The sequence below is a fragment of the Chelmon rostratus genome, chromosome 8 (assembly GCF_017976325.1).
Source record: "Chelmon rostratus isolate fCheRos1 chromosome 8, fCheRos1.pri, whole genome shotgun sequence".
Classification (NCBI taxonomy): Eukaryota; Metazoa; Chordata; class Actinopteri; order Chaetodontiformes; family Chaetodontidae; genus Chelmon; species Chelmon rostratus.
Window position 1 is genome coordinate 24979747 of NC_055665.1, and position 21643 is coordinate 25001389.

General features: G+C 44.3%; 1 protein-coding gene across 4 annotated transcripts in view; it reads left to right on the forward strand.

Annotated features, from left to right (window-relative positions):
• Positions 1 to 21643, forward strand: part of oxr1a (oxidation resistance 1a) — a 153724-nt gene that overhangs the window by 69206 nt on the left and 62875 nt on the right. Inside the window, exon 1 of one of the 4 annotated variants that reach the window (XM_041941835.1) lies at positions 20041 to 20349. The exons of the other annotated variants lie outside the window; for them this stretch is intronic. Coding sequence (XP_041797769.1) covers positions 20193 to 20349 — 157 coding nt within the window. The 5' untranslated portion in view covers positions 20041 to 20192. Of the gene's footprint in view, positions 1 to 20040; positions 20350 to 21643 lie in introns of those variants that run through there. 4 annotated transcript variants of the gene reach the window in all.

Consider the following 21643-nt stretch of genomic DNA (forward strand, 5'->3'; position numbering starts at 1 on the left):
GATGAGATTTATTCCTGTGATGAATCCTATTTTGGGTGGGGGAGGTGGGGGCAGCTGTCTGCGGCGGGTCTATTTCTGTGTCGGCAGGCAGGTTGCTACTGTGAGAGTAAGCACACTTCAGGGAGCGGACTTCTCGCAGATGATGAAATGAGTTTGAGCTAAACTAATTCCAAACTCATAAATGCAATGCATCTCGGTTCGCCTCGCTGATGTGATGCAGTTGGTTAGCTGCTCGGGTCAAGGTTAGAAGGAGGGAGCACGTAGGCAAGCAGGACTTTAAATGCTGCTGAAGCGCTGAAGGTAATCTGCAGGATTTTTGACTGATTCCTTTTTTATTTGTGGCGACACCTTTGATGCTTGTCGCTGTGCTGTGACTCCTTCATGCAGGTCTTTTCCTCTACTGAATGTTCTGGATATGATGCATACCAGAGCTCTATGTATTCCAGACACACTGCTGTTGCTGCCGCAGGACTTGATTTTTGATTTTAGGCCCGTAATTACAAGTGGAATCACTGTTGACAGCCACAATTAGTAGAAACATTGACACAAATCCATATGAACTTACCAAAGTTTCCAAAGACACCACATATGTCATGCTGAATTGCAGGGAAATGTGTATATAATCATGCACAACACTTCTAGATTTTTCAATTTCCTCGCAATGTTGCAGCAATTCAAAAAGGGTCTGAAAAATTCACCACAAGTGATAAGATATGAATCTGAAACTCAAGGGGAAATCAGGGTTAAAGATGGTAATTGTTTTACATACTGGCTTAATGGTGCCATGGAAACTGGATAATGACGAATGAAGAAACCCAGAGAGAGAGTCAGCAATGAGAGAGAATATGAGAGGGTGCAAAACAGGAATGGAAGAAGGAAAGGAAGCCATAAAATTCCTCGTCCTAGGGTCCCTCGTGATGAATGCCATGTACAATAAAGTGGGAGCCTTTTAGTTGTGTTCAGTGACTTATTACAAACGAAGCAAGCGGTGTAAACATAAAGTCCTCATTCAGGGAAACAGCTCATGTAGAAATAACTGATGATGAGCATAACTGGACTGCAACTGGACCTTATATGTCCTAAATAATGACTCGCAGGTCTAAGTGGGACAGAAAAAGGTACATTTTGTACTGTATCATTGCAGGGCCAGCAGTCGCATCGCATGGAGTAGGACACGAATGCCGCACACTTCAGTTTAAACTACTATGTAGGGAAATCCCTGCACGTGCTGATGAGCGTGCAGGTTGCCTGATGATCGTGCCTAATTATACTGATTGCTTATACAGATCGCGCTCTTGACAGTTCCCAATCAGCAGATGCTTGTAATAGTAGTTTAGCTTTTAAATTCTTGTTAAAATTATGTATCCTCTATTGGAAACACATATGACTGGCCCTGGACCAAGTCCCTCCTTTTTTGGCCATTTCCATCAGGTTTCATAGTCCGCATCGTTCTGACTAAATGAACCAAACCAAAGTGCAAATGTACCAGAGTTTGAACTGCACAGAACAAGTTAGGCGTGGAGGCAGCACTTGAGCGAGAAATGCAGTTTCACTCTGTATTAAATATTCGTTGAAATAAAGAAAAACTGCTCTTGGCTTCAGCACGCTTCACGTTTCCCAACCAAAGCGAAAAAGTGTCATCTAGATGGATAGTTGGTTCCTAAAGCGTCTCAGGTGAGTTTATGCTGATCCATCAGCTTATTTTCCATTTGATGCCTCTTGCAGCTCTCTTAATAGAGTTCTGGGTAAATTTGAATTTCACTTCATGTCCTTCAGCATACAGTCTGCGATTACTCATGTAAATCAGTGCGGCAGTTTAAAGCATTGCGGCAACGGCTGCTCTGCCGTGGAGGGCAGCGCCTGGCCCGCAGGGAGGATCGAGTCGCGTGATAGGTCACAGGTCACCGCTTGCACCACTGAGGAAGAAGAGAGCCGAGAGCGAGTGAGGGTGCGCCACTCCGCTTGTGTGTCTGCTGGTGTCACACTCCGATAAGCTTTCTACAGACTCATCATGTATCGACTCTGCTCCTCCGGCCAGGCGTCGTCAGGAGAACGGATTGATCTGCGGCCGTCCGTGTCAGTTCGGTCGTCGATAATCAATGAAGGAAATTGTGGGATAAAAGCTTGGCAGTACAGGTGGAGCGTCTGTTGATATTTCAGCCCGCTCTTATCATCCATTATCCATTCACTGGCAACTGCGGGCTCTTTTTAGAAGCGCGGGGTCGGAAGTCACAGTCATTCAGCCATTAAATGAAGTGCGACTGTGACTTATTGTGCCTTTACGGCTTTTAACTACAAAGTAACAAATTGTACAAGCGTGGAAAGCATGAGTCATAGCGGTTAATCATTCGCTGTAGCTAGCGCTGGCCTAGTTAAACCGCATTCAGATCAAGTTTTCACCATATGACGACAGAAGATCTGCATCTGTCAGTCATTTACACTGTTGGATCACATAATGAGACATTGATTAGCGACCGTCCCGTCTCACCAGTTCCTCTAGATGGGATCCAGTAAGTGGAGCCCTGTGGCATTTTTATATAGTCAAACCCAGGCCAGGCTCCTCGCACAGGGCTGATCATGCTAATTTATTCTAATGGGATAGTAATAATGTGGCAGACAGCACAGCAAGCTGTCTGCCAGGCTTCAGACAGACCTGTCATTAGAGGTACACAGCACGTTCACCACCGACATTTTAATAACCTGAGCAATGAGCCTCCTACCAGGAGGACACCAAGCACGGCTCTCACCTCTGAGGAGAAGCAGCGATTGATATGTTTGCTGGTGTTTTTACATTGAATGTGCTACTTTTTTCACAGTCGTTGTAGCATCCTTTCACTGTGAATGAAGAGAAACAGTGACTGCACATGCTCTGATGAGTGTCAGGTCATTCATTCATAGAGTTTATAATGCTCTATATTATACTGTGGACAGAGAGGGAGAGGAAAGGGATGGTAAGGAAAGGAGAGGATGAGAGGTAAGGAAAGGAGTGGACAAGAGAGGAAAGGAAAGCAAAGGCGAGGAGAAGAAAGGAAAGGAGAGGCCTGTGATCTCCCAGATGCCTGCAGCGATGCTTCCTGAGAGGGTGTGACACGTAACACCAGCTCCTTTCAGACTGCCAGCATCTCTGTGTGACAGCCTCCGAGTCCCACCGCCACGTCTGACCTTTCCATCATTGTAGCGCGCCCGTAGCCTCCACTCTGAAGCCCAGTGAGATCTACTCACTAATAGAGGGCCAAACAGGAGTCGAATGTCTCCGCAGCTGTAGACTCATTAAGTATGACTTAGTGCTCCTGCCTACGAGTGCGTTTGAAAACCGTTACATCACATAATGTTCTTATTGGATACGTGCTGTACAAGTACTCTTCTGTTTCTTTGTTTTCCAAGGCTGACTCATGCTCTCTGTGCCTATATACAGTACATGTGGGCCTGGCTCTGTGTGCTTGTATGTGTGCACAGACTCAAGTTAACTATGGAAACAGTTTATGACTACATTAGGTAAGCACTTGCAGGCGGGAGATATGCCACTGTCCCTCCTGCAGATGTCTGTGTATGGGAGCAAAGGGAGAGTCTTCACAGCATGTCACTGCAGATAATGGATTCTAAGAGGCGAGCTGCTGCACTTCTCCCCCCCTTACAGCCCTCCACAGCTTCTCCCCCCAATTCTGTGTTTTTTTTCTGCACTTTCTGCCATTTTGTTCTCCAATCCCCCCCCCCCCTTGTCTCTCACTCTCTTCATCTCCACACTCTCTACCTTGTTATCCTCTAATGTATTTCCTGTGTGTCTGACCGGAGGGTACAGGCAGAAGGGTAATCTGTCTCAAGGACAGACAGACAGCACCGACAGATTGCTGCAAACTGTGGCACCAACCTTGGCTGCAGTCTTCAGAAGAGAGCATTTTATCACATTATGCTCATGTCGGACTTATTTCTTCGCTCGAGAGACGGCAGAAGTCCCACTTATGCATAAATATACAACACAAGCATGTTGCATCGAAGCTGTACTGTCATAATGAATATTTAAAACAAAACAGGATATTTTGCTGAAGGCTTTGGTCTGTTTGAGTTTTTCAGGAAGAAGCCAAGAATGTTTTTATTTTTTTAATCAAGATATTTTACACCTGCAGTCTTTAAACTTGATCATTTTCAGGGTGATAAATTCTAAATTACAGCAGTAAACCTCTGACTGCTTGATACCAATGCATCATTGAAAGAGCAGGGCAAACCAATCAGTCAGAACCTAATCTGAAGTCTCATCACACATAAATAATGTCCTCCTAAAAAGGCAAATTTTGCACGTGTGTGTGTGTGTGTGAAGTTATTCAGGTGCTGACGTGCATTGCTTCCTCAGTGAGTGTGCGTGGCTCGCAGGCAGACGCGGAGGTCTGACTCTGCTAACGCAGCATTGTATCTACAGCACCTGACAGAGGAAATGCTAATAAACAAGACAGAACCGCGCATGTTGGCGAACCCTGACGCCCCGAGAGCGGCAGACCCTGCCACCGCTGCCATGTGACCGATTATTCCCCTGTTACTTATTCATTGGATTTTCAGCACAGGGTCGAAGAGGGGATGAACCGCTGCCGGGGGGAGCAATAGGCTAACTTGCTGTAGGCTCCCACCAAGCCTCGCTTGATATGCAGTTTCATGAAAGGGACTCAGTGGCCAGAATTAAATTAGCAGCTATTTACTAGACCGAAGGAAGTGTCATGTTGGATGTTAAGCTACCATCCTGTTGCGTCTTTACTCCTCATATTTGTGTTTTTTTTTTTGTTGGTGTGGCCCCACAGCTGGAGCACTTGTCCTTGAAAACACTGTTTCCAGCCTTGTGCTGCAGCTGTACAGTCGCAGCATGGCGTCGCGTGAGGAGCCAGCCACTAAGGCAGCTGACAGTTATAGCCGGCGCTGCAGGCGGAACACGGGCGTTGCTCTCTTTTTGTGTTTGATGTAGTTGTCTCAGGTGGCACGTCTCTTGTGTTTACACATCCTGATTGTAGCCAGGGGTGGCTATTACACACAAGCCTCTGTGAGACACCGTTCTGTGCTTTTTCAATAGAAATGGGACAACTTTCATGTCTGATCATTTTCAGAGGAGATGAAACTAGTGTGTTTGGCCTTGGTGGTACAATATTCTCTGGATAATTTCGGTTTCCACTTAACTAAAGGACCTGCTGAGGTCCTGAGCAACATTACCAAGTAGCATCAGGCACCATACTGAAGTGAAGTGCAGAAGGGTTTATAAAGAGCCAGCTTTATAAACAACAGGTTTTATCATGGCTCTCAGCTTAAATCTGAAGCGTCAAAGATACAATTGTAAGATAAAGAAATTACATGTATGTGACCGAACTGTTTAACAGTTTTGCAAAGTGTTTCAGAGCTCATGTAGTTATCTCCCTTCTACAGTCATGTGATCACAAAGTGGTGAACCTCGCTCCATCCTCGCTTGTGAACGACTGAGCCTTTCCAGGATGCTCCTTTCATACCAAATCATGATACTATCACCTGTTACCAATCAACCTGTTTACCTGTGGAATGATCCAAACAGGTGTTTTTGGAGTGTTTCACAGCTTTCCCAGTCTGCTGTTGCTCTTGTCCCAACTTGTTTGAAACATCAAATTTAGAATAAGCAGATATTTACAAAAATCAATGAAGCTGATGAGGCCACACATTAAATATTGACTGCATTTATATAGTGCTTTTCTAATGTTACTGACCACTCAAAGTGCTTTACAACACAAGTCAGCATTCACCCGTTCACATACATTCATACACTGGTGGCAAAGGTACCATCCAAGGTTCCACCTGCTCATCAGGAGTAAAAGCCATTCATGCATGCACACACACACACAAACACACACACACACACACACACACAAACACACTGGTGGCACAGCTTCTAGAGCAGTTTAGCATTAAGTGTCTTGCCCAACACTTCGACTTTTAGACTGCAGGGTCCAAACATCGAACCACTGACCTTAAGATTATCCACAGTTGTTCCCATATATGCATAATATTGTGTCTACCCCCTCTCTATTATGGACATCTTTTCACTCTGCCTTCCAGTGTGGTCCTTTGGATCAATATAATTAATATAGAACTGGATCTGACCGAGTGTACCCTGGGCCGTACTCTTGTTTTCTGCCTGCCTGTATGTCTGCAGTTAGAGGCCGAGATGTCAGTTCACTACAAGGTGCTCAATTGATGTTTTCCTGAATCATGTTAATTTTGAAGAAACTTTCATTGCCTCTGTAAGGATTTGTGGTTGGAAGAGTTGATTTTCAATAGTTAGTTATTCAAACAGTTTACTGTAGAACTTTAAAAGGAGTTTGTGGTCTGGAGAAACCATGTTTATCACTGACTTTATCCTTTTGGACATAAGCTTAACATTTTTTAACCAGACAAACTGAAATATCCAATTTACTCACTCCCATGCTGTTATTCCAGACCATGTGGGATGCAGACTGTGAATGAGTGAGAAGGGGGGGGAGTGAACGGGCGAGAGAGAATTACACAGTGAAAGTGGGAGAAGGCGGAGAGTAAGAGCTACCCGTCACGCTCTGACAGCAGCACCCACAGCCATGCCACGGTGCCTTTGCCAGCAGAGCTGCTTGTGTGCGCTGAGATAAGCCCGAGCCCTCTCGCCTTGGCGGTATAGGCTGGTCACGTAGCACCAGAAGGCAGCTTAGCCCGACCACAAATCCAACGGAGGGTCGTTCTTACTTTCGCTTCCTCCCGCGCTGTCTTCCTGTCTCTCTCAAGGTCTCTGGCTTTTTCCTTCCTCTGGGTCTCCATCACTGTTTGACGCTGCATATTCACTCGAGAGATCAGTATTCGCCCTTCCTAGCAACCGCTGAGTGAACAGCAACATGCAGGAGGTGGCGACTGGTTGGAGCTCGCTGTAACCCGTGTAGATGTTTGGGCAGGTTAGGGTAGAACAAAAACAAAGAGAGGAAATCAGCTGTTTGGAGCATGTAGAGCTAATACAATTAGTTAATCAATTAGTAAATCCATGGAACTTTGATAATCAATTTATCATTCAAACCAAAATGCCAGACGTTTGCTGGTTGCAGCTTTTCAAATGTGCACATTTGCTGCTGTCCTTTGTCCTGTGTCATATCATTATGTAGACTGAATATCTTGAGGTTTTGACTGGCTAAAATAAGGCATAAAGGCGCCGTCAAAGACTATGTGATCGGACTGTTTTGACATTTCATGAACTAAACGACTAATCAATTAATTGAAACTTAATTAACATATTAATCACAATAACCGTCGTTTGCAACCTTAGTAACATGTTTGTAAAGAATATCTAGTGGTCACATGCAGTGATGCTGATTACAACAGGATCTCAAGTTAAGATGTGCAGCTTTATATGACATGGGGGAGTTCAGTCGCATTTTATTAAATCCAGATCCAGCATCGAATCTGACCATCGGAACAGAGTCATCTCGGATCCCTTATGATAACTAATTAGTTGTATTTGCAAGTAAGTAAACGTATAAAAACAATAAGAAGGAACAAGTATTTAGATTGAAAAGCAGCTGTAGCCTGGGCCGTCATTTTTGACTGGAGGCACCGATGCAGCTGTATTAAACTGGTCAGAAACATTGGCCATGATGTGACTCCACCTCAAACTGTCATGACACAATCACTTACTTTAGGGGTTTACAACCTAGTTGGCTTGTGACCTAGGCAACCAAAATGTAAAAGTAGTTTTTTGACTCTGAAGAGTCAGTAATTACCAGGAATTCTTAAGAAAAGATTAAAGGAACATCTAAGAAAATCCATCTAGTTTTGTGTTTCGGAGTTCTTTCTCCTGCTTTCCTCACCCCCTGTATTTTTCCTGTGAGCCCTTTGGACCACCTGGTTTTTTAACCACTGAGCAAGATCATTTCTCTTGAAGAGTCACTATTCTGTTGGTCTTGTTGAACTATAAAAACACAGTTCGCTTAAGGTCAAACAAAGGTATTGAAGAGGGACTTTTCTTTTCATTGACGACGGATCTTTGAGTACAGACGGGCTTGCAGACGGCACCTTAACAGGATGACAGTCAGAAGTTTCATTTTATCCGCTCTGCAATCAATGGTGCTTAGCTTTAGCTGATATAATTTACAGCTTTATACCAGCATGGACTGCTATAAAAATAGACTGCATTTATATGGCGCTTCTATCCAAAGTGTTAACATTTTTGCCTCGTATTCATCCATTCTCTCACATACATACACTGATGGCAGCAGGCTACCATGCAAGGTACCATGAGGTTCAGCGTCCTGCCCAAGGACATTCCTTAGCCACAGCCACGCCACAGCGCTTGGCATGTGTTTGATGTCCACATTATTGCTTGATACAGTCTGGAAATGTGGCTTCTATGCAAGTAAAACAAGGTTTACAATACTACAAGCAGGTGAGCTCAGTCCCCCACGCTTCCTGCACGCACTGGGGGTTAAGGCAGACTGGGTAATGTTGTACAGGAACCTCCGCGGTTAATCCTGTGAAAGTGGTGCTGCCTACAGGGTACCATAGTCTACACAGTGTGTTGATAAGGAAAGCCTGACAACAATGTGCCTCCAGGGCTGCATTCACACTAAACAGCACCAGAGGCACGCCAAATCACACTGTTCCTGCAAACCTTTATTTGGATATGTGATACGTCTGGATTTTGTCTGCCGGTAAACAAAGAGAGGAGATGCGTTTCGTTCAGGTGCCTCTCGTGTAACACGCGCTGTTTGTAACGCTGCAGGTCTGACAGAGTCGCATCCTGATGTGCAGCACACGGACAGGAGTGTCCTAGTTGTCCGTGTTTCGGTGTGTCCTCGTACACAGCTCACTTTAATATCCAAACTGAAGTAAGAGAGAGGCGGACAGGCATGCACACACACACACACACACACACACACACACACACACACACACACACACACACACTGCTCAGCAAGCAGGGGAGGGCTAAGGAAGCATTTCCACAAAGGTTAATAATATTCTTTAGTCATCCCCAGGTAGCAGTGGAGCACTCTGACACTAACTTGGTTACAGGCAGAGAATGTCACCTCTGGTTTTCCAGGTTTTGACTTTTTACTCTGTGCTTATTATTCTCCGAGCTCCCTCCACGTTCTCATCCCGACCAGACTAGCCGCTCTGCTGAATTAATCACCGCTCTGTGGTGCTGGCCAGATCTTCCCTTTTTTTCACAGCTGTAAATAATAGGAGACAAAAGGTGACGCAAATGAGAAAGACATGACTCTAAAGCAGTGTTTTTGACCGGAGATGGCGAGCTGTCTGTCTGAGAGCGGCTCGCCGATTGATTTATCCTGGTTTGTACCCCCAGAAGAAGCACAAGTTATTCTCTGGTTCCATCAATCTCCCACTAACCAGATTCATCCGGAGGAAGATTTTTGACTGAATTAAGTCAAATTTTCAGAAATGGATATTTTTATTGTAACTTAAAGGCAAAGTGGGAGAAATTGCAGCACCTGCTCTTGACAGTCGTGGGTGAAATATGATAAGATACCTGCTGAAAATTACAGCAGAGGTCAAGTTTGTGTTCGCTGTGCATGGACTTATGCATGCAAGACACACACACACACCAGGGACAACAGAATCACTTGTCCTCAGGCTGTCTCAATGTCGTGAAGATCAGTATGATGTTAGCTCTGCCACAAATGTCCTTTGGATATTTGCGTGACATTTGTCATTTCTAAATGTCCTGAGAGATGACGCATGTAGTCCTCAAATCAATTCTGTGCTTTTAAGCTGCTCCTGTGTGCTTCAAAAGGAAACAATATTAGATGGACTTCAAGAGTGGCATACATTCAGCTATTTCAAGGGTACTTAATGCAGATTTCCATCCACAGCACACTATGCTGTCATATGTAAGAGTCAACACAGTGTAGATCTAAATCTCTGCACTGACTCACAGCTTGGCCAGAAGCGAAGGCCGCAGAGATTTGTAGCTACCAAGGCCACTATTTTTTTCACTTTCTTTCTTTCGTTCTTTTTTTTTTTTTACCAGACAGCAACCAAAACATTAACATTTCCTTCTGTAGCGCAGGGAAGCAATGTAAGGAAAGAGGCTCGCTGCTGAATTTACTGCAGTGCTACTGTAAAAGATCTGTGGGTCGGATTTATTGGCCTGCCGGTGTAATTACGTTGACCGGGAGTCTCTTGGTGGCTCTCCTCTCGTTGGGCTCAATTTATAAATGCCACAGAGCTAGTAATCCCACTGTTTCCCCACTTAGTTTGGAAAAGGGCTCCAGCCATCCTCTGGCTAGGATTGATTACATATAGCTCAAATGAAGAGTAAGCAGTTTTCCACTGTGGAACGCCAGCACCGGCCCCTGCTATTGATTCATTTTACAGCGGGGGAAAATGAGATCTGCCACTTCACCAAACTGTTCATATTTGTTTCCCTTTTACTCATGAATTTATGGGCTCCTGGTATTTAAAAGCAGCTCTGTTTTGCTTTATCTGATGTACATGTGTTGGTGCTGAGGCGGGCTGAGCTAAAAACAGAAGAAACCTTGTTTATGTAATGTCAGCCAGTGTAAGGCAGTAATTCTTCTCAGAAGAGAGTAAATTAGTCAATGCCTCTAAGGAGCAGATAAACCATTACACAGTTATGGATGATATTTACATAACAGTTAATTGAATTTTCAGAAGCGTGGAGTGTCACTGGAAACTGATTAGTTGCAGTACTGTAGATTTGAAATGCAGGCCTCTGCTGAAGTGTCACAAGTCGTGTTAATGCGGATCCTTAATAGTTATGATGAGAAAAAACGGGCTGCGCGTCTGTAGTCAGTGCGTCATTGCTAACAGTTGCCTGGATCCAGACCTCCGAATCCGCCGAATCCACTTCATCGAGTTGACTGATTCATCTGGCATTTTGACATGAAACGGCGGTTTCTCGGTTGAAAAAGCAATCGATCCAATGAGCGCCGCAGGGGGACTAACGATTAGCCAATCAGCGTTGTCAAGCTGTAAGCCAGAACCGAGGAGGAGTAATAACAACAGGGACCGCTAAAGACAAGACAGACGCTGCAATTGAGGCTGTTCTAGATTGATTAAAAGTACCAATTACTTTGAAATCCGAATAGCACTCTGCTTTAAAGGCGCGTATTCATTTTATTGGAATCCCCCCCTCCATGGAAATCGGTTAGAGTGGACGCGATGTCAGACCAAAGATGTAAACGGCCTGCAGCGAGGTGACAATTCAGTCTGATATCAAACATCCATCCAACAGCCGAGTGCCGACTGGCGCCTGTGACGCTGCTGCAGACCAAAGTATTATTCAGATTGGGCAGGGAAGTGCATTCTTGGTCAAAAATGTGGATAAAAATGGAAATGAAAATAAAATGTTGTCACTCAATGTCCTTTTATTATTTTATTCCATTGCTTTCAACCATCTTCGTCTTCCTCAGGAGACTTTGTTTGCAGTTTAAAGGTACTGTTTTCTCCAATGGCCACTCGGTGTATCTACATTCAGTTTCACTGTGTGGCGGAGTCTGTTATCCTGGCGTGGGATGCAAATTGTCTACCTACCTGTAAGAGAGATTCACAGAAAATAATGCAGCCTCTAATCCAGTGTTTTCATTTAGTTTCATTTCTGTCAGCCTCGCAGCTCGCTCTCTTTGCATCTTATCAGAGCTCGGTCAAGTTCCTGCCTCTGGAAAGCAAATATTTGCTGCTGCTTCACATTAAAAGCATTCAGCTGTGAAGCACGGCCTGGCTTTTATTGTGAATAGTCTCGGGAAATGCAATTTATTTATCACAGAAACTGTCCAAAAAAGGCGAATAGTCACATTTTTGTCAATGTGGAATTATGAGGTTTAAGAAAAGTATGCTGAGTCCTGATGTAAAGAAAAATAGAGCTGGTATTATTCCAAATGTCTTCATTTGCATATTTTTACATAAATGGCATTACTGAGCAAGCAGTCACTGTAGTGAAGAGGACATGCTGTAAGGGCTTTGGCTTTAGTTTTTGTAGCAGCCTTTGTTCTTGTGGGTTTGGTTTAATCAGTGTGTATAGTGACAAAAGATGGGAAAGTTGGATCCAAGCCAAAAGGGCTGGAGTTGAGCTTCAAACAGGCTGTAGATATGACTCATCCACATCCACCTTGACCCCTGCACCCCCTCCCTCCTCATCATCCTCAAGCTCTCATTAGAATGTGGAGGACTTTGCATTGCACATGCTCCGGGGCCACGTTTTGCTATGCACCGGTTTATCCAAGAGGAAGAATGGCTGGAGGACAGGATTTAGCCGGCCAGTGCACCACGCTGTCTTCTCCACATGGGTCATTGCTCTGGACATTCACTGGATGGCAGGGCTCTGGAAAACTGTCACGTAGAAGCGTAGAAGCAGAAGCTACATGCATCAGGTTTGAATGCCTCCTTCTTTCTTCCACTTTGGCTGCACCAAGTATTAGTGGAGATACAGCTGTGCGGAGTACATGCAGGCCTTAAAGGACACACTTGTAATGAAAATAAAATTTCTCTTGTCATTGGAAAATTCCATTGGGCCCAGGTAAAATCCAGCGGCTTATTTAGAATAAGTATGTTGTCATGCGCTTTGTAATTATTGTGATACTGCATTTTTGTGAAGACTTGGTACATCATTGAATTAAGATGATGACACATTAATCATACTCATGGTGCATAGAGGATGCAGGGTCATGGCTGTGTGTAGGCAGCGCTGAAGAAGCCTTGGGTCTGATATCAGTGACAAAGCACAGGCTGTGGGCGTGAATCCGCCACCTTGGCATGACTGACACATGTCGTCTGTCCAAGCATGTACACAGTCATGTGCCGCCCTGAGTGCTGCTCTACAGCTCCGGCTCGAACACCGCCTCTAAAGAATGCCTGTCCGTTTTTTTGCGGGTTTCGCCCACTGTAGGGGAGGGTGAGGCGAGGGGTGGATGCCACTAAATCCTCCACACTGGACCTTTAAGCTTTTCCTTCAAGCCACCCCAACTGCTTTCCCATCTTTCCTTCTTTTTTTAGCTTGCGCCTGTGTTTGCTTTCTCACTTCATGTCTCTCTGTGTGTCTGGGCTTTATTGACTCCAAAAGTTTTTACAAAGAAAAAAAGTGCCATTTGGAAGAGAGTCCAAGTTATTGGAAAGGTACAAAGTGAAAATCCCACACTCAGCTCTTGCTCAGCATCATCCCGGCCGTCTCTCGTGTAATAAAAGACTGAAACGATGCTTATTCTGCGAGACTGGAAGAAAATCAGAGACTGTTGCTCTTTCTCAGCACCACATAATTGTATTGATTCATGTTTGGGTCCTATAGGATATTTGTAGCAGATAGATTTCAGAAAACATTTTCACGGGGAAAGCTTCATTTTTAACTTGTGTATCGATACTTTGGCACCACCACCATGTTTCTTTAACAGAGTCAGTGTGATTCTTGTTAACGAGTCCCTCCTTGCACAGTTAATTATGTCTTCATTGGGCCCTAATTCAATCATATGCACTCCTATGGACTCCAAAAGGTTGCATCCATTTAACTTTACTTATGTCTCACACTTGGAATGATGCAATATGTCCCCGACTCGTAATTTAACCAACAAATTATTCATCTGCTGCATCTCCTGGGGGGAGAGATTCATTATCCAATTTGGCATGCTTGTGGAACGGGTGATATCAGGTGATAAATGAAGAGTGTCCAGGGTGAGGACAGTTTTACAGCAGATAGAGAGCGTGCGGCACCTCTTGCCTTCTTTGTCGGATTTAAGATGTCCATTGCGCTCTAATTTCCTCCCGTCCCACAGTGCATTGCTGTATCTGTCGGCAGTCTGATTCTAATGCCCGTCGAGGCGAAGGGGCTTATGTGGAGCAATCTTTGTGCTTTTGTGCTTCCGTTGTAGCTGAGTGATTCATGAGAGGCTTTTTAGGGTAATGATGAAATATATGACTGTGTCTGACTTTAAAAGGAATCAATTAACTCCTTTCTCAGAGTTCAGCATGATAATAAAGTGGACACTGACATAACAGAGCATTCGTTTTGTTTATTTGCCTGACAATGCCTCTGTCTCGCAGCCTCTCTCTCTGTGTCCCTGTCAGCTTTATTGCGGGCTCAACCTTCAGCACAAGGCTGGGCTGTATTATTTTAATAAATTGCCCTGTATGAGGAGAGCACTGGTGCGTGTCTGATGCATGTGCCCTCCTCTTCCCTTCCTCCCCCGCCCTCTCTTTCTTTCTCATCCGCCACCGCCGCATTTTTCCTCCCACCATCCCTATTTCTCTTGTTCTGTACGTGAAATTAACAGCTTGCTGGGGAATAAGATGCATTCATAAAGGAGGAAGAGGAGCCCTTCGCTGTGTTCTTCCTGCTAAGCCAGCGGTCATCAGTCGTCGAGGCCACCCTGCCTCCCGGGGCGGCCTCGGACAGCGCAGGCATCCACAGAGGATAGATGACCGTTAGCGGGGGTAGTGGAAGTGGCGGTGAAAGATAGCCCGCTCTGACGCCACCGCTCATCGATCACAACTCGCCACCCTGTAGAAGTGTCCTGAGAGAAGCCCAGGCAATAACAGCAGGTTGAATTGTTGCGGTGGTGGGTCAGTGTCAGACTGGATGGCACCACAACACTTCAGCCATCACCTCATTGGTTTCTGTCTCTTGCAGAGTCTCAACATGAAGGCATTAAATTAGAATACAGGGGTTTATTTCCACACTGACATCATGTATTAACTGAGCGTGGAGACTTCATCCAGCAAGCTGATTTGGTCTTTATTCTATTTTTACTTTACATAAAGCTCTGAGAGCAACAAAAGAGACACTTTTTGTATGATTTATTTGGCTCCTTTGGTCACAAATCTGACTTAAAGTGAGGAAAAACTCTTGGACAGGATTTCCTACATTAGTTGGAGGGAAAAACCCAGATGCATAAAAGAGCACAATTGACTGTGACAAGCGGCTTATCTTCTAAAATTAGGACAGTGTCTGTGATGTGATAATGTTTTTTTTTTTTTACTGCGGTCCTATTTTTTCTCATGGCAGGACAGTGTTTTTGTAGACATGTCAGTAATGTTGTGAGTAGTTCTTTAGGAGACTAAAGCCTTGTTCCAACCTTTGGTCTTGAGTCTTTGACACCATATCCATGACCCTGTAGAAAAAGAAGCACCTCGTTGATTGCAGTTGGGAATGACATGGGAGGCAGCCTTGTAAGTGATTCAGCCTTTCCTCCCCCTCTCATGTCCTACAGGCCAAGACCCAGTGCTGGTCTGGGTAACTGTGTGTCTCGATGACAGTCTGCTTAAAGGACAGTTTTTCACAATAGCCAAAACAATTTCAGTGCGCAACTGAAGGTGGCTCATTCTTGGCCTTGCAAACAGCAGCTTCACAGAAAAATTCCCAGCACAAGGTTAAAAGTGCTTGTTACGTGCAGAGCTTTCCACCAAATCTCACGGTCTTCCACAGTGGATGGAGTTGCTCAGTTGTCATTGTGATGGTTTGATGAAATTTCTGCCATGTAACTTCTTTGTTCTTTGTGGTTTTTGCCCATTGCCCCAGTTCTTTAAGGCTATTTTAGCATATTGCTTAATTGGATGGTAGGAGACAGAGGACCGGTTGATAGAGGGGTATGACATGGAGCAAAGAACCCTGACCAGAATCATATAAGCAGTGATATGGGTATGATGTATTGAGTCAGATCAGTCTCAGTATTATTGAAAGCACACAGAAGAATCTATTTTGGGATTATAAAAAATCATCATGTAAAAAAGTAAGGTTCACTGATGCACACAAATATTTTTTGTTTAAAATAAACGTGGAAGTAGGAATGCATGTCTTTTAGAACATTTGCAGTTTTCATCAAAAACACACTTGGATGTTGCTACATGTAATTTAGACTGTTGAACCTGCATTTACAAACTGCCTGTCATGTGGGAACCTCACATATGTGTGGGGGGTGTTTGACACTCCGCTGACGTGGCTCAATGCACAGTTTTTTCAATAGGGAATTATCTGTAGCCAATCAGGTGGCTCCTTTAGTTTCAGCCAGTCCTCTTAACCAATAGGCTACGAGGACGCCCCCACTGTTCCCATGTTTGCATTAGTTTCCCCCATTGGATCCCATGTCCTCCCACAGTCCAAAGATCAGGTGGATTGGAAGGTCTAAATTGACTGTTACTGTGAATGTCAATTTGTTCGGCTCTCTTATGTATGTTACTGATTGGTGACTTGTCCGAGGTGTTTGATTTTTCTACCTTTCCCCCACTGCATGCTGGGTAGGTGCCAGACTCCCCTTGTGAACCTGAAAAGAAAGAACAGTCAAAGTTTGTAGGTAGAAAAGAATCTCTGCCGCTGAAAGTACCTTAAAAGTCCTTTTTGAATTTACCTTTGTGGCAGGATAATATTCATGTCATTAAAATGAAAGAAATAGTTTAGAAATAAGAGAATAGAAATAGAGGAGAAGAGCAAGTCAGCATTGCATCCATGCATTCCACATCTTAACAGCTTTTCAACAGTGCATAACAGTAAGATGTTTACACAGAGGACACGTTGATGTCCACTTGCTATATTTGAGTGCAGTGCTGAACTAAACAACCCAGCATAACCCTCATGAAAACAACCTACACCCACTAGGTAATGTTGTCATCTCTGTCTACACGCTCATTGATAGAGCGGAGACTCACTGATTATTTTAATATGAATTCTGACATCACATATCACATAACGACCAACGGGTCACACCCCATAATTAACATAAGCTACGAGCTAAGAGATGCTGAAGGCTCAGATATGGTGTTCGTGTAAAATATGGAAAAACCATAAGTAACCTCAGTGTTGAGCAATTAAAGGGCCCTGTTGCTCCAGATGATCTGGTGATTCAGCTCGGCGTTGTCACCGTCTTAACAGGCGCTGCTCAACATTTGATTCATGTTTCCCTCTCGTGAATATTTGGGTCCTGCTGCCAGAGTGAAAAACATGTTCATCTGTTGTAGCGTTGACAGCTTTTGAGAGAGGACGCTTCACTTCCCCAATGAAAACGCCTCAGAGAGAGAGGGATTTACTGACAAGGGCTGTTAAACACCTGTGATCGCCGCCATTGTCTGGATGCGTCAGCCCGATTCCTCCAGCAGCCAACTGTCTTTATTAGTCGTCATCTTGTTTACGCGTCTTGTACAAGCTGCGGGATAATAGAGCAGAACGCTTGTGAAGCACGGGACAGTGCTTGCTGTATCTTCTGTATTTACACCCCAGCGATGCTCCGAGGAATGCCTCGTGAGATCCGTCGCCTCTGAGGAAATATCTCAAGCCATCTCTTTTGCCGCACATATCCCAACGAGCCTTCCCAGTAACCACACGCTGCAAGGCTCGTTTGCGCTGCCAGCAGGTGCATTCGTGTCGCATGAGTGAACCCTCCGCTGCATTTCTGTCGTAGTGATTTTCACTGCAAACAGGAAATGTCTGGGAGGAAAGGGCACGTCGTGGTTGCGTGAATAGTGTGCACATGCTAACACAGCCATTCCAGCGCACACATGCTGGTGTTCGCACCAGCGTGCTGCAGCTCCGCTTACATAACCGTGCTTGTGTATTCCGTCCGTCCGTTGACAGCGGAAAAGCGGCAGCTCCCCAGTGGCTTTCGTGTTTGTTGTTCCGTAATGAAAGCGTTCCTCTTCTCAGGATTAGGCTGCAGCCTACCTGCCTCTCAATGGGAAACTGCTGAGATTAACACCGGCTCCCCAGTGCCCTGCTCTCAGACGATGACAAAGCCTCACACACAAGACCCTCTCAGGGCTTTTTGCTGGCAGCTGCTGACACCGGGAGGTTCTCATATGGGTTCTTGTACCATTTTAAAGCCATTAAACACAAGGATTCCCTCACTAGTACATCACTGCGCTCTTAACTGCTGATCTGATTGTGTTAGAATATTAATGATGAGCAGGATAGTATTATAAAATGTGCATCCCCTGTAAACACATGCCCAAATTAAAGGGTATACAGTAAATACTCAAAGGAAGACTGTATAATGACCTCTCAACCATAAACAAACAGGGTAATTTGCAACAATTCAGAAGAACATAACAGCATAATTGATGTCAGTTAGCTAATTGGCTTGAGAGTCTCTTTAATCACCTATAAAATACTGGAAACAGACAATACATCAAACGTGCTAGCTTGAGTAGACCAAAGTAACTCACATAATTTCCATGCAATGAGGCTCATGTTGTTGGATGAGCACAGAGGGAATTCTTACATTTTTCCCTGTTTGGTCACACTAAAGCTTAATTAGGGAGTGGAGGTGTTTTTGGAGAAAACTGGCCTTCATAACTAGATTCAGCTTTATTGTTTGGTCTGCACCGCCAGGAAATGTATCTCTCAGCCTAAGAGGTTGATAAGGCAGAGAGGAGGATGCTAGTCAGCCTCCCTCTGAGGATGTTATGGATGATTTGATGGCCGCTCTGGGCAGCTGTACAGCAACACAGTATATCATGCAGCTACAAGGCCCTGTGGGGTGGCACGGGGCCAGTCTGAGACCTGTCTAAATACACTGTCCAAGAGCCAAGTGTACCAGCAGGACCCGGTGCAAGGTCAGAGAGGAACAGCGGGCCAAATAAAACCCCCTGACTGCAAGTCCATCATGGGACTCGTACATCAGTGTCACAATTGTTTACAAGTAGTCTTTGAAATGGCACTTTGCTGCTTTTCTCTGTTTTATATCACTGTATATGAAATAAGTTTTGGACAGCAGGAATTGTTGACTCACTTGTTAATGATTTCCTGATTAATCTATACATTTACCAACAGATGAATAGATAATGAAAACAGTTGTATTGTTGTAGCCTTAGTAATTTGCAGAGAACACAAGTTGCATTCACGGTACACCGACAAAGACACATTTGAATGATATGGAGAGGAGCAGGCACAAAAAAAAAAGAATATATTTTTTTATATATTTTGCAAAGGATTTGTTTTTGATGATGTGTGTTTTTTATAATTGCTGCTTCTGTTGACCCAAACTTTTCTCTGAGGGAGCGCACTAAAGCCTGCACTACCCAATGCAACCACCAGATGGAGTACATTCAGTAGTGAATGTGGCCCTGACTCGGTTTCAAATCACACAGGTTCAATGTACCCAATGATAACAGCTGTTCCAACCTCAGCCCACCTACTACAGATGCCAGGAAAGAAACAGAGGTTCTCCTGTCAGATTACAGTTTGAAAAGAAACTCTCCCCTGTTTGCCTTTGCTGATGTGAATGAATGAACGAATGGGTCCCTCATTTTGATCACTTCTCTAATTCATCTGCAGGACTTCTTTACACTCCTGTCTTAGCACAGCTCTGCCCTTAAATGAATAATGCATCACAGTCTTTCCAGTTCACTACCTGAGTCAGCTGCCCAATTATTACATCCTGTTCTGGCCTGTGGGTTCTTCACTTTTTCACATGCACAATAAATGCCATCCTCCTCCTCCCTTGCTCGCGAGATGAGCAGACACTTATATGTCACAGGTTTCACCGTGTCCACTTGAGTCACATATAGGCGCAAAAGTGTGCTTTGGTTTTACATGTCTCAATTTATTAGAATGTTATTATGGTGGATGCCATTCTCTTGGGTGCCATGAAGACCCACACTCGATGGCTCTGAAATATCCTAGCAACAGTGTCGGTGTGCGTTGACTGGGGTTGCATTTTTATGCATATAGTTATTAATTTATTTATAAAGATTTTTTGAAAGTTCATTTTTCATAACCACCAACTGAATCGTAATAACCTTTTAGAAGTCTGCCTCCAATCAGCACTGAATGTGCAACTCCTTATTCATTCCAAATTAAATGGAAGCCTATAGAATTTGGCCCTAAGTAACATGTAATTAGTCAGAAACATTAAAAAAAAAAAAAAAAGTACGTTGCCTAGTGAAAATGTTGCCTTCCAGATATTTAATAATAATAATTGTGTATATTTAGGAATGAAAACCTCGTGTCCGCTCTGTAAACTGGGCCAGTGGGGCAGGAGGCTGCTGTCTGCGCTGCACTGCTCGACTCCGCTAGGGGCAAAAAAAAAGTTTGCACTTGTTGACGTGTTTCAAAGAGTTCCTGTTTCGGAATGTATAGAGAGCTAGATACTTTTCACACCACGAGTTTCAGCCTGCTGGCTTCAAGAAACACTACGTCTCGTGCAATGACTGCGGGCTTCACAGCACTTTGGAAGCTTTGTGTTTAGCTAACCCGGCGAGGTTTTTGCAGCAGCAGCGGTATGGACTTCATTTTTTCTATTACGGGCAGCGGCGCGAGAGTTGTCAGGGACGCAATCTCTCAGAGACTGTGGCCTGGACCCGGACAGGAGGCTGTCCAAAGCCAGCAGCACCATGCTGGGACAGCACACGACAGCTTCACCGTCCACTCCAAAACAGGTCGGTCCAACTCTCAGTTCCGTTAGCTGACAGTGTAGAGAGACGTCAGCCCAGAGAAACCAAACATCCAGCGCGTGCGTTCTTCCAGAGCGAAATTCCCTTTAAAAATCACTTAGTTTAACGTGCCCTCCTTATTTTGGTTATATTCTTACAGATAGGACACATTTTAAGATCTACAAATGAACATTAAGGTTCACCCTTTAATTCGGCCAAGTTCTACTGATTAAGTGTCGCTTTTCCCACTATTATTTTGGCTTTAATTGAGTTTGTACTTTTATTTCCGCAGCCTGCTGTCACTAGAACACGCGATGTTCAGTGACTTTGATCAGCGTGGCATACAGGAGTTGAGTTTTCCCATAAGATAACAGCTAACGTTATATTTTTTAATCTTTAACCCAAATATTTAGACGATTCACATATTACTCCATAAGAGTTAGTATATGACCATTAACTACTGGATTTTAAACCAAATTGCAACCCAAACACATTCTGCTCTTGCTGTCAGCAAGCAGCCTTGTCAGCTGGATAGTGAGGTTTGATACTTAACATTTCTTTTTCAGTGTCTTTTTTTTTTTTAAGTATTTTTATATTAGATAAAACTCAAGCTTTTTTGAGGATGCATCCTGCTGAACATATTGCAAATACATTATGCAACATGCTGTTGCACACATGTTAAAGAAGACTTCCTGAACAGTGCATTCACAGCACTGACGGTCTCTATGCCTGCTTCTCTGCCTGATGTCCTATTTCTGAACTGATGTCAACTACTAACAAATGAGCGAGGTTCATGTCCTCAGTGGTTGCACTCTGGTTGTCCAGTTTTGTTGTGAGGACTTGCTGCCTGGAACAACTGAGGCATTCCAAATATTTCAGATCAGCAGGCAGTGCATGCTTAAACCGTCCAGCCAGTGAGTGAACGAGTATGTCCTCAAGGCTCTGCACATCGGGGAGTATCTCCATGTTAATGAAGAGTGGATTTTTTTTTTTCCCTTTTCTGCTTTGCCTCTCACACATAATTTATTATGAGACCCATCAGTGCCTTCTCTGACTTTGAATTAAAAGCACAGAAATGCAGCGCTATTGAAATGAAAAGCAGAAACGGATCTGAGCTCGTGGCCACACGATCCGTCGAAAATATCACACAGAATGCTTTGCGCTATTAGCTAGCATTAATTGGTTGCTCTGAAAACACAGAAAGTTGCAGAGTGAGGGCACGCTCTCACCCTGCTCTGGTTTAATGTACAGGAGTTTGCAGCTCATGCAGAGTCATCAGGCTCCAGAGCTCAGTGGCGGG